General features: G+C 39.4%; 1 protein-coding gene across 1 annotated transcript; it reads left to right on the plus strand.

Moving 5' to 3' along the window:
- The first annotated feature begins 8,050 nt into the window (after positions 1-8,050).
- LOC138032052 (uncharacterized) lies at positions 8,051-14,138 on the plus strand. Its single transcript, XM_068879636.1, has 5 exons — positions 8,051-8,618; positions 8,829-8,933; positions 9,188-9,313; positions 11,207-11,566; positions 11,931-14,138. Exons 1-5 carry the CDS (start codon positions 8,051-8,053, stop codon positions 13,670-13,672), a joined length of 2,901 nt encoding a protein of 966 aa, XP_068735737.1. The 3' UTR covers positions 13,673-14,138.
- Positions 14,139-14,338: the final 200 nt, after the last annotated feature.

Below are 14,338 nucleotides of genomic sequence, written 5' to 3' on the forward strand. Positions count from 1 at the left end.
GCCAAGATAATCACAGCCCAAAACCCCTAGGCCAGTATAAACCGCAGCTTGAGCTAGCTGCAGAGTAAACCGTGAACTTTGATGTTGTACCATTTAAACGGGGTGTTTGCGTCTTATGTAAGCCACGGCCAGTGCAAGCTGTGGCTTATTTTCTCTCGTATAAAACAGCCCTGATGTGAATTAGACAGAATACATCAATAAAACCAGCATTGATAAAATGCGGGTCAATGGTAGGGTCAAGGGTCAAGGGTAAGGGTCGAGGGTAAGGGTGAAGGTCAAGGGTGAGGGTTAGTGTGCAGTGAACAGTTTGCGTTTAGTTGATGCACATTACTAAGGTTTGTTTGATCCCTGTGAAAGATTGGTAACCATAAATAACAGACTGCAAACCACTGCTTGTTTATGCAAACATGTGGGTAATAGCAATACCATTGCTTTTATGAGAAAACAATAGTCATCGCTCATTCTTCAGTACGTCTTTGGTACTCACTGCTTTATCAAACACTGGCTATTCCGTGACTTCTGTTTGGTACTGATGCAGGTGAGAATACCAATCAAGACATAGCTTTTATTGCCATGGGTGTGTAACATGTGCTTCATTAAGGTACCGGGTAGTTCAAATTAATTTCAACATTTCCTTTCATTGGAAGGATTGATACTGTAACAATAGCACAGAAAGATTCAGTGCTGCTAAATAAATTTTCAAAGAAAACTAAGGGGCACTGATCAAATCCCTCTGATCAGATTTTTTGAAACTTTGCAGGAAGTTTTACTTGGCCAGCTTAAATCACTTTCCAGTAAAAGGAGATAAGGTTCAGAGAAGTGCCATTTTTTATGACCAGTTCAAACCAAAATAAAGATATCTTTTTGTAGGGCTTTTTTGTTTCCATGGTCTGCGTTAGGTCAAGATCTGGTTAAGCAATAGTTGATGTTTCGTTTTTTTACTGTAACATCACCACAATAGTACTTTGTGTGGTAGCATTAGGCCTTCCAACAAGGAGAACGTTTGAAGTCACCTTGAGGGGAATTTCAGTCTAGGAGATATAGTTTCAACTTGTCCATATCTAGCAGACTGGATGCTTTCGTTGTACATAATAATAATAATAATAATAATAATAATAATAATAATAATAACTAATAATAATAATAATGAATAATGAACCCTACGCCAGCGTTATTTCCTGGCTACGAATACAGCTCTCATTTGCTATATTAAGAACTGTACACAGATGCGTCAGAGGCTCTAGATATCCTTTCAAATCACGTGAGGTCTCAGAAGACTCCACTCTCGCTGTAGCTGGTCTACATTTGTACTTATAATTTTAGGCTTAGATTTTTGATTAGCTTTTTCTTTATTATTATCTCTCTCAGATAGTACACGCGCTGTAATTGGCTAAATTAGCGGGCCGTATTCTACAGTACGGCCCGCTAAATTTAAAATTTCGACAAAACATCATCTAGCGAGTTTTTCATGTCATTTCTGTTGCATAAACTTGTACTGAAAACTGTTTGAATCTTGCGAGCAACTATTTCAAACTTAATAACCAAGAAGATTTAGTTTTTGGGATTTTGGCACGGCATTCTTTGTGGCAGTTGAACCTTCCGCTTCACTTTGACTAGTTTCCTTGCCCGCGCGCCGGTCAACCTCAGAGATATAATAAATATCTTACTAACCTCGTTTTCTCGGTCCGTACTGTAAGTTACGGATCCTCGTTTTTTCCCGTTGATTTATGGCCCACACGCTTCGCGCTTGGGCCATAAATCAACGGGAAAAAACTTGGTCCGTAACTTACAGTACGGACCTCGAACTTGGTTAGTAAGAGGTATGTAATGCTTAATTGTCTTTTTCCCATTTTTAAATTATTCACATATCATAAATAGTTTTCTATCATGAACATATAATTTAGTTTTTAAAATTTGTGAATAATTTCGATATATAGTTTAAAATTGTAAATATTTACTAATTATTGTTTTGATAGTTGAAGTAAAGTTTTTGTATAATATAATAACTGTAATGATAATAATATTTATTATAATAACTACAATAATATTTCTATTAATAACTATAATATTTATACAATAATAAAAGACTTGATATAGTGCACATAATCCCAAAGCTCTAACTAAAAGGCACTGCACATCAAGTTTGGATTCTAACTAAACAAAATGCAGCTAAAATACTAGGGCAAACAAATACATTAGAGGGTAAAAGATGATGAAATGGCTCATAAAAAGACTGGCTAAATAAGTAAGCCTTAAGATCATGCTTAGAAGAAGAGAGGTCCACTGTAGGTCTTAAATGATCAGGTAGACTGTTCCAAAGCGTTGTTGTTCCAAAGATCTGTCCAGCAAATCAGTTATATACATTGGCGCAAGCCCATTAAGTACCTTAAATGTCAATAATAGGATCTTAGTAACAGGGAGCTAGTGAAGCTCGAGCTTGAGTTATATAATCATACTTCTGTTCGCTCAAAATTAGATGGGGAGTACAGTTCAAAACAGCTTAAAGTTTTGCAGTTAGATATTTTTGAAGTCCGTACAATAAATAATGCATTCTCATTATCCAACCTACATGTGACAAATGCACAGACCAAAATCTTGGCACTCTCCATGCTGAAATACCTTCTTATACGAGGTACATTACAAATGTGAAAAAAATTGCCTTACGTACACAAGACACTTCACGCTCAAAATTCATTTGAGAATCAAAAATCACACCAATATTTGTATCCAACACAGAGCCTCTGGTCTGATTACCACAGATAGTCAGTGGCAGTAACTGTGTCCCGGGACAAAATTGTGATGCGATCAATAGTAATTCATACATAATCAAAATCACCAAATATTGGTACTTGGACTTTAAAAATAAACAACAGTTCACCCTTCTCAAATATCTCACAAAGACATCTAGCACTCTGATTAAGATTGTGTGGATTTTTTGAGGACATACTTGCTGCAGCTTAATAAAGTACTGTCATAGGTAAAGGAAAGATGCATCAGGCCTTACACCCAAGTTAAGTTACACAAGATGAAAATAGGTACTGGTAATCAAATTGCTCATACCAACTTCTGATGTTTGAATTGAATTTTGAGGGTTTTGTGATAATATGGTTCAGGAATACCTAACTGAAAAATATAATTTCATTGTTAAAATTATGCTTGAAATCATGTATACCTTTCTCATGCCATTTAGTTTGGCTTGAAGCAAAATTTGTTTGCTTTACATATTTAGTACAAAGAAAATGCCCACTTGAATCTTGAATGTAAAGAGCAGAATTTAAAACTGGTTAGAGGCAGGCATGATGCAGATTCCAAAAGTATTTGTACATGCAGTCATGCTTTGCATACAATGTAGCCTGATTTTGAATAATAGTTCCACCATAATAGTATAATTATAAAGCATAATTATTTACTTTATATAATTATTCTATAGTATAAGTTTATAATTATTTTATTATTATTTTAGCAGTGGACTTGACACAAGCCAAAAAGTACTTCTTCATAAGGACCATGTTTGTTTTCTCTACTGATTACACTGAAGAGACTATTATTTTGTAGCTGATAACAACTCGAGAACAAGAAACATACGAACGTTAAACACGAACGCTGAACACAACAACTGAAGCAATTTAATATGTGAACACAGAAAACTTTACGCGAGGCTCTCCATATATGGGCATACCCAAATATGGCAATGAACAGAAAGGCCCAAAATGCAACAGAGACCATGCCCAAATATGGCAATGAACAGAAAGGCCCAAAATGCAACAGAGACCATTCAATACTTCTGTGAATTGCTGGAATTTATCTGATGTTTGACGTGGTTTTGTCATTTATTTCATGAAAACTTTGCTTCTGGTTCTCATTGGAGGGTTCTTTTTGAATTTGAAGTGATTTTCAACTACTTAAATAGACAATAATTTTTCTTCAGCAGTACAGTCAATAAGGGGTAAGTGACTTGCTACTTGTAACCTTACTTGTAGGGACAAACAGCGTTTACTGTGAAGTGCAGCCAAACTATGCGATTCCGGAATTACTTTTATAAACAGTAAATTTCATTCAGTTTTGTTTCTTCAGTCTTGTGTAGCGTATATTAGTCAATGCTGTGTGATGTTTTCATAGCTTGCAGAGTGTGTAGAGGCAAAAGCAGCTATTGTGCTTTGCCTCCTTGCCTTCTGAAATAAGCTACTCAGGAAATAATGACCCAAGGGTATTCTTCTGCTCGAATTGTGCAGAGCTAGCCCCTTAGGGGAGCAGGGTTAGTGCAGTGGTTAGAACACTTGCCTCCCATTGTGTCCCAGGTTAGAGTTAGTATGTGGGTTCGAGGGGATTTTTTCCCCCAGGTCTTCCAGATTTCTCCTCAGATTGTAAAAGACCACTCTTTCGGAATTCCAGTTATACATAGAAGTGTAGAAGTGTAGAAGTGCCATCCTCAGAGAGAGCTGTAAAACTTGCATATCTTTCATATTTAAGGAGGCTCCCTGGAGTTTTAGAGCTGTGCACAAGCTGTGCACTAGTATGGTGCGTAAAGCCTGAATCGCATATGTTTTTCTGATTTTTGTGATGTCTGCATGACCAAATCTGGAAAATTTATAAATCTTTGCAACAGTGTTGTAAAATGTAGTTAATGGAGCGTGAATCGTTAGAGCTATCCTGTACATATCACGATATTTCGTAAACATTATGCAGCGCAAACGAGACATGAATGGACTCCTATATTCTAACAACTCGAACTGAGTTTCTTTATCCTTGTCTTTAATACTGTCTGCTTACAGTTAATATATCCTTCATCTGGATTGGCTTGAGCTATTTCTACCGCCTACACTCTTTCCATCATAGCAAGATGCTGGCTGGAGCTCATAGGGCTGTGGAGAGTTTGGCTTGTATATCGTTATTTGGCTTTTACCGGCCTACAACTTGTCTGATCTGGCGCAGTTCACCTCGTGCGTTGTCTGTCACACCGATCGTGGAGCAGTGTTCCCCCCTTTTTATGCCAACATTGTCTCTAGCATTTGTTTATTGTAGTTTGTCTCAAATGTAAATACCCGCGGGATCTGTGACATTAACTGCTAATTTTCTCGTGTTCCCTTCAGTAATTTTTTTTTTCAAAAATTTTCTTAGTTCTAACCACATACAGTTCCTATATCAAATACCCTGTATTAGTTAAAATCTGTCAGAGCTAATCGATAATATTTGGAAAAAGGACAAATTACAGAATATTGGCAAAACCATCTGAACGAGCTTGACTTTTTACCACTTCAAAAGTTCAGGCAATATCATTTCCATAATGTGGCAAAGAATAAAAAATTTCACCAAAGGAAAGTATCATCAAGTCTCATCGCACCAGTAGGTGCGTAAGGCCTCCACACTGTCTGCCCAAGACTCCCTGTCTTGTGCAACCACTTTGGCTACTTTCCAGCTCTTCCACCCAGCTTTGTCTCGCTCTTTTGCGACTGCCCTCCTCCAAGTAGTTTTTGGTCTTCCTCTCACCCTCCGGCCTTCAGGAGTCCATCCTAATGCAGTAAAGCAGTTGTTCTCACCCTCTCTCCTTAGTATGTGACCTAACCAGTTCCACCTTCTTTGCCACACCACACAACTTATGTCATTGATCTCAGCCAACTGAACCACCTGCTCATTTTTTTTTGTCATTAAATTTTTCTGCTGCCATTTAACCCGCGTTACATGTCTCAGGGACTGGCACTGGAAGCTATTTAGTTTCCGTTCATTGTTCTTGCAGATTTTCCAAGTTTCACAGCCATATAGTCATACAGGTTGAACTAAAGTCTTGAATAGGCGTATCTTGGTTCTCCTTTCGATTCCTCTAGCTGCCCAGACCCTCCCTAGTCTCTGGAATGTGCCACCTGCCTTCTGTAGACGGTGCAAAATGTCTTTGCTACCACCACCCACCTTGTCTACAATAGCTCCCAGGTATGTAAACTCCTCAACGTCATCCACTTCTTTGCCATCCACCATGATCTTCAGCTCTCAAGAATTCCATACACACCTCGTCTACTCCAGCTGCTTTCCCCGGCTTTGTCCCCTTCTATGCAGCCTTAACCTCTTGTAATCACCATCTTCCTAGATCTATTTCTCCAATCTCCTCTGATTCTACTATCTCGTCCTTCTCCAAAGGACTCGTTGGGTCATCTCTGTTTAATACTTCACTCAAGTGCTCCACCCATCTCTGCAGTCTTTTCTCTTGTTTCAGTCCTAAGCACCCCTTGCTTGTCAAAAGGAAAGTACAAATATTAAGGTGTTTAGGCAAAAATTAGGAATATAGCTGGCATTCATAAGATGTGATGTTGCCATGGTAACGGTTATAATCCAAAAAGTGACACCCAAAAAATAAGCCTTCTTATATCGGTACCCATATTGGTAATTTTCTACAGGAAAAACTATGAGAGAAATTAATTAGGTTTCCTTTTGTAACTCGTGCCCTGTAGTGAGGATATTCGTAAATACTCTAGGGAGCTTTCTTAAGTTGGTTTCATATACCTGTAGTTTCCTGATCGTGCGCAAACTGGTTACTAGAAAGTGGCTGATGGTGCGAGCTTTAAAGTTCGCGCTACCGACGAGCGTCTCTCCCACGAGGAAAGTAAACAAACATGGCTTCCCAACTTTGCAAACTCGTTTTTCGTCAAAATTATGTGGACGTATCATCTTTTCGAAATGTTTACCTATCCGTAAGAAGGCTGCAAATTCTTTGGAGTCCAGCAGAAGGTTAAAAAAAAATCATTTCCCACTGTTCTGAACGACTTATCTGATTCTAACAACCCATCTTTCGAGGGACACAGCCGTCCTTGGAGTCTTGATTGCTACGGAAAACAAGCAAAAATCGCCGAAGGGGATTCCCATATTTGTAGACCAAGCGAAGAAGATACTCACTTTGTCCCTTTTTGCGAAAAGCTCGAGGTTGAGCACTTGTTCCAAATTCATTCGATTTCTTCGCTCATGTAAACATTAGATCTCAAGCAGAGGTACGCGCGCGCATACATGTGGTTCGGAATTTCACACATGCTCAAATGGCGATCTTGGCGAATTGCTATTCAGTGACGTATGTTGTGCGATCGAAAAATGCGAAACTTTCGCGTGAAATATCTCCAGTTTTGTTCGGTGAAATTTCTTTAAAATATGCACAGCGGTAATTACTGTTTACACCTTCTGTCTGCAAATTCATCAAGAAATTTTGTAAGACAATCTTTTAAGTGGAGCTAAAAAACACAAAGTCGCTAAAACCGATGAAACTACCCTTATAACCCCTACTTTTTTGGCCTTCAGAAGATTCTTCTGGACAAATGTCATGTAATGTCAAAGTTTAGAACATTTTCACCGAAGGAAATGGAAGAAAATCAAAGGAAAAGCAAAATAAACACTGTAAACAACTTATCTTTAGAGAGTTCTAATGCTAGGCAAAACCCCGTTAATTTAACAGTGATGGTTGAAAAGAGTAGTTCTGTCTTTTACAAGTTTATTTCGGCCGCAGACTTGAGAGAGCAATGCTAAAATTCCTGTGGATAGTAGAAACTAGCGCGCGCCGAATGAACAGTGAATAACCAAATGGAGCCACCTTAACACAGATGCTTTGCTTTCACGTAAACGTTTAATTAAAAACACACTTCACTTCTTGGGGCTTGGTTAGCTGGTTCATGGTTTCCATTGTCCGTTTTAAAGACTTATTGTTTCAAATTACTAATGGCAGAAGGAAACTACCGGTAGTTGAAACAATTCCAGAGACAGCTCCACATTTAACACGCACACTTAGTTCCGTTTTTTGCACCTGCGTCCCCGCTGTGGTCCCCTTGTGCACTCTGTCTAACAGTTAAGGAAAAATAATCTCGGCCAGCTGATATTCTGAAATGTTTATGCTATTTTAATTTGCTTCAACTTCATTTCAGTGCATGATTATTCTCGTGGTTTGTATGACACATGCCTCTGCTTCCCCCCCACACCCTCCTCCTCTTGTGACTGCACAACTGAATTACACATAAAGCTGTTCTAATTATGACTTTTAATTTCTGACAGAGGTTTAATTGAAGTTTGAGCCTTGCTGGATATGGATGCACCACTGTCATTTGCTGATTTCTACTCCATGATTACCTTTGTCACCAATGATATAATACCTGCAGGTCTTCGAACAATCTTCAAACAGGAATGGGACAACCGTTACAAGGATACTCTCGGGGAATGGAAAGATCAACCCAAGAATGGACAGGACTTCTTAAGGCAGGAGTCCAAGTTGAGGCTCCATGTTTTGCCATGTGTTTCAAGAAATGCTCAATTTTTAGCTACCGTGGTCAATGGAGATAGCAATCAGTGGGATGCACCTACGCTGTTATATAGTATTCTGCACTCTAAATGTATTGGGGACAACCTGAATCCAGAGGTCAAGAAAAGTATAGACAAGTTGAGGAGCATCCGCATAAAAGTTTTAGTGGGTCTATCAGCCGTGACAGGTCATAAAATGTCATACTCAGAACTTTATGCTCCCGTTTCTGGCGTACTTGATGCTTTTACAGCACTTGGCCTGTCCACCCAGCAGATTCAAGAAATCACAAATCAAACTAAGTCTCTGATAAGCGAGTTGAAGGAAGGAGTTGACCCAAATAAGGAAGACACAAAAAGTTAGTATGTTTTGGTAAACAACTAGTGTAGTACACCAACATGGTGTAAAGAGAACGTTGCACAACACCTTGTCAGTGATTGTTTACATTGCCACAGTGTGCAAGGTTAAAACACCACCTGTTTTTAATTTTATACTGGATTGTGTAAGCATGCACGTGTCAGCTAATAGCTTCCAAATGTCGTTTCTGACGTACTTGATGCCTTTTCAGCACTTGGCCTCTTCACCCAGGAGATTTCATTAAGCACAGATCTACATGCGTTTGTGATAAACGAGTTGGAGAAAGGACATCACCCACATAATGAAGAAATGAAAAGTTAGTATGTTTTGGTAACTGCTAGTGAAGTCAAATTTACACCATATTTATTCACTTTTTCAACAATGACAGATGGAAAAATGCAGCCAACACCAACAAGGTGTAAAGAGAACGTTGCATAGCACCTTGCCAGTGTTTGTTTACATTGCCACAGTGTGAGAAGGTCTTTGCAAGGTTAAAATACCACCTGTTTATAATTTTACACTAGATTGTGTAAGCAAGTGTCAGCTAATAGCTCGCAAATGTCGTTTCAGTCGTACTTGATGCCATTACAGCACTTGGCCGCTCCACCCAGCAGATTCAAGACATCACAAGTCAAACTGAGTCTCCGATAAGTGAGTTGAAGGAAGGAGATGACCCAAATAAGGAAGACAGAAAAAGTTAGTACGTTTTGGTAACAGCTAGTGTAGTAAAATTTACGCCAGCTGTGGAAACACTCGCCTGCGGCTCGTGTTTGTTCCCACAGCATTTCTCGTTCTCCCAAACTTTCACTCGTGTTTCTATAACTGGATAGAAACACGGCACATGTTTTCTATTTCTTAAATAACAATCGATTCGCAAAAAGTGGTTGAAAGTTATAAAATTCAAAACTATTTACAAATAACAATAATAATAATAATAATGATGATGATGATGATGGTAAATTAGTGTTAATTGATAATAATTAACACATAGTACTTATTGAGCGGTTTTCAAATGACTGTTGAATGTAAGAGACCTTTTTCGCTTGTACATTTGTTTCCCAATACAGATCTTGTGATAATTAATACTCAGGAGGTTTGGTCCTTTGTTTTGTTCATTACAAAGAGTGCATGCAGACATATTCATGATTGCATGCATTTTTTTCGATGAACAAAACAACGGACCAAACCTCCTGAGTATTATCACATGATCTGTATTGGGAAAACAAAATGTACAAGCGAAAAAGGTCTATTGCGTGATTACGATTGCTAGACTTAGCGATTGTCGTGCATGCTGCACTAAGATAATCACACAATATTTAACTCGAACTAATGATGCTTTCATAAATCGTTGAAGCGAAATACCAATGAATTTCGAATTGTTGACAATGATGCTCGAAGTAATGTACACGATCGTTTCTCGTTTAAATACTGTCTCACATCTCGATAAATCGATCGTAGCGAACAAGAAGCACAACTGACAAAAGCTGTACAAAGAAACTATCTATCTTTTTTCGGAAATCTAATAATATCATGACGTCACAAGCTTAATTTTTTGGCACAAAAACTACTTAAAAACTTGATACTAAATTTCACTTGGTCCATGTTCGTGGCAGTGATTGGCTTTAAAATCTTGCAAAAGTTTATTAACCACTGAAAGGGGAAAAACAAAACCAGCAAGTTACACGGAATTGCTGCGAATTTTGATTGGTTCATTGCGCTGTTTGCAACTGATGTGATTGGTCGGAGTAATTACTTTGGTATTGGTGTTACAACACTCAATTTCAAACCGTTCTATGTCACAGACACCATACAAATATGTTCATATGCACATTACAATAATTGATGAAATTAAGTGAATTAATAAATTTAGAGATTAAGAATGTCTAAATGATAACATTGCTGCTAATAATCAGGTCATTTAAAGGCTAATTCAACAAAAAGGTAACTTTTGAGAGCTCTTTTAAAAGATGTCAGGCTGTCAGTGTTTCTGTTCTCTGCGGGAATGTTGTTTCACAGTTTCGGAGCTGTTGATTGAAAGACACGATCGCCATGCGTTGACAGGTACCTCGCGCTTGCTGGCACCAACAACGTCGCATTCCCAGACTTAAGATTAGGGAGCTTAAGCAAGGACCACAGCGACAGTGACCATTTCAACCGTTTTAATATGATAAGGGTGTGGCAGTTCCTCAAAAGTGACACTGGTCGGAACGGCGCTTAATTGAGGGGAAAAAATGAAAATTTATCCATCCTCAAGTGCTGATGTTCGTCATAAAACTTCAAATTTCACGTTGTTGTTTGGCAGACGACGGCAAAGAAATGGACAAAAGTGAAAAATGCACGTGCTATTGTTTTTGCCCACTAAATATGCAAATTTGTGACGTTCTCGTGGTCGTTCCTTAGAATCTCTGTACGGTGGCCAATTTACATTATCAACTCCGTTGATAAACCAAATTTTTGTATACTACTTCCCCACCGACGCAGCACCACAGTTTCTTTAGAAATTACCCCTTCGTTCCTTAAGCTCCCTATTGTATCTAGGCCGCACTGCATCAGTAACAAGATTAACCAGATATTGCCTTTGTAATTTAGTTCAAGGACGCGTAGCTGTGGAGAATGAGTACGCACTTGGCATCGTGGCCCATGAACATCGAGCTGATACAGACTTCCAACAGACAGCTATGGAGAATACTGAAGATAATGAGCATAAGGAGTGCGCAAAGCCTGTCATCGGGCTTGCCAAAGGATCATTTGCTATTGATTCAATGTTCAGTTTCCACTGGAAACAGATCCAAGACACGCTGGGGCAATTAGAACGGGCTAGGTATGAAGATGACATTGATAAAATGAAACCTCTCATGGAGCTTCTGAAGCACTGGAAAGATGCTGGAGACCGCATCATGGGCAAACGGAATGAGTTGGATAGTATGGTGAAGAGTTGTGCAGAGGAAGGTGAGTTCTTAGGGGTGGAAACAGGCAGGAAAAAGATAAAGGAACAGTTTCTCTGAGATCTGAAATGGACAATTAGCAAATACAGCTAAAAGAGGTTTATTTATGAATGATATATTTAAGGTTAAGAAGACCCTGATTTTTTTTATTTCCAGGGAAATTGCTGAAGTGATCCTTACTCAAAACAGATTTGATCAGAGGCAGAACAAAAAATATATATTTAGGATCATTAGCCCGAGCATTTAAAATTACCAGTCTAGTGTTTGCCCAAATTCTTCCACGATTATTGCACTTTGCTCAACTTGCACAAAGTAACCAAATTTTTAGGACAATTCTCTTTTTTTCTTTGTTATCTTCTTGCATTAAGGAAGCGATGGTGTTACCCATGGATATCGACCTGATACCGACTCCCCACCGAAAGGTGAAGAAGTAGAGATTGTTGAAGCAAGCATGAAATTTGAAGCTGAGCACGAGGAATGCGTGCGTGTGTTGCCCTACAAAGAAAACGATCAGGTGGTGATTCGTTTCTACGTTTTCAGTGGCGAGTCTGGTGCACTCGAGAGCTTAAAAGTAGCCGCCCAAGAATTCTTTGCAAAGATGAAGGTGGAACTAAGGTGGTTAGATCTATATAACAACGCAGTCAATATACTAAATGTTACACCTCTTGGGTACGTTTGTGGTGAATCCCACGAACTTGCACTGGAGGCGTATCAAGTCGATGCAATCAACGAGGTAATAAACGAAAATCTAAGTAAGTTTGACAAACATCGAAACGTCACATCTGTGCAGGCCTCTTTTAAAGTGACAAACTCCCAGCAGACACGTGAACCGTGTATAAGAATTTATGTTCTAGGAAAAGGTTTCATTCCTATGGGCGAATCCAAGTTCGAACCTTTTCTTGGACCTTACCCGGTGGACGTGGTAGACGGGTTTTGGTATAGAACTCGAGACATCTGGACTCCGAATCAGGCACAAAAACAGAACGACGTGGTTTGTTTGGGAGCAAGCATTGGCGTGAAGGGTGAGGGAGGTTGTGGGACCTTAGGTGCTATTGTGGAGGATGGAGTTGGTGGCTTATATGCACTGTCGTGTGATCACGTGATCAAACATGGGCCCATTGTTCAAAATGAGATTGTTCACCCTGGATTGGATGACCATTTAAACTATCTAAGGTACCACTTATGTGAATACGCCCATTGGATAGACGAAATTACTGGACCCGGCAATGAGGAGACTGAGATTTCTGGGGCTGAAAATCTCCAAAAACCTGAAATGCGGGAGAAGTTCAACAGGCTGAGGGAACTAAAGGAAGCGAATCTAAATTCCGAAAGATGTTTACAGTGGATACTGAAGAAAGCGGAGGAACATGAAGAGGCCTTCAAGGCGGGTTTGAAAGAACCAAGGGTTGTGGGTAGTTACACTAAAGGGTTGAGATGTAATTTCAAATGGACGAATGACAAAGAGTATTTCGTTGATGCTGCCATTGCCAAGTTGACTGACGACGAAGTGATTCGTTTAAAAGAATCCAAAATCGTTCAAGTTATTGGAAGAGGAGTTCGTCCCAATGGTGAATGTTGCCCAGTAAAAGATATCATGAATGCTGAACTCCTGTGCAAGAGTGGCAGAACAACAGGGTACACCGAAAACGGCCATGTTGTTGATGCCTCCGTAGATGCGCCAGGGTTTTTGGCGCCTCCTATGTTCGAGGCACAATCAGATGCAACATTTAATATCAGACTACCACACACCGCTTGTCCAGAAAGTGACACACGGCAAACAAGTCAATCACAAATGGAACCAATTCACGGGATGACCTGCAAGAAAATGTTTAGTAATGTCGTTTGCGAGCGCGTATGGCGCAAGAGCTGCTTGTTCATTGACGCAAAAAGACACTTTGTTCATGAAGGGGATTCGGGAGCGGTGATCTTCGAAAAACGCCGTGAGAGTCGTGGCCTTCGTGGCTTTGGCATAATTTTTGCTATGCATGAAAATTCTTATAAAATATATGCCATAGCATCACCCTTAGAAGTCGTTCTTGATGCCCTTTCATCAGAAATCTCAGAAGGTAACCTTCATACCTTGCGATTGGTATCAGAATTGAACAGTTGAGTGACCTGAAAAAAACAATTGCAAGGAAGAAAATTTGTCTCCCTGAAACTAGATCATAACTCCTTGTAATTTTCAGTTGGAACTGTTAATGTAGGTGTGTTTAAGTTAGATTGATTCTTAGAGGTTTCACTCCTTGTAGTCAGGCTACCAGTCCCTCTCTGGATGGTTAGGACGGAGAGCCAGGGCAACGAGGATAGCAACGGGAACGGGGACGCCACAACACCAACCGCTTTAATGAGAAAAAATCAACCGTTCCGCACTGACTCGCGGTTTACATTTTGGTACATTTCTTTGCCGTCCTCTGCGAAACATCGACGACTTCAAAGAACGAGAACGTTACAAAACAATAGTTTTTTATGAGGGAAAACAATTACTCCGCACGCTCTGCACTTGCGTTATATATTTTGGAACATCTCTTTGCCTTTCTCGGCTAAACAACTATGTGATATTGCTAAATTTGTGGTTATTTGGTTATGTGGTGGACGTGAGCACCCGACGATAAATTTCAGTTTTCTCTCGAAACTTCCACGCCGTTCATACCACTTTCATTTCTGGATGGTTGATATATATTTGTTATACCGAATGACTTGGAATAATCGCGAAGTGATTAGAATAACGCCAAGGTACAATTTCAGATGAGAATATAACATTTTCGTAGCCGTCGTC

Source organism: Montipora capricornis, chromosome 14, assembly GCF_036669925.1.
Source record: "Montipora capricornis isolate CH-2021 chromosome 14, ASM3666992v2, whole genome shotgun sequence".
In the NCBI taxonomy this organism is placed as follows: Eukaryota; Metazoa; Cnidaria; class Anthozoa; order Scleractinia; family Acroporidae; genus Montipora; species Montipora capricornis.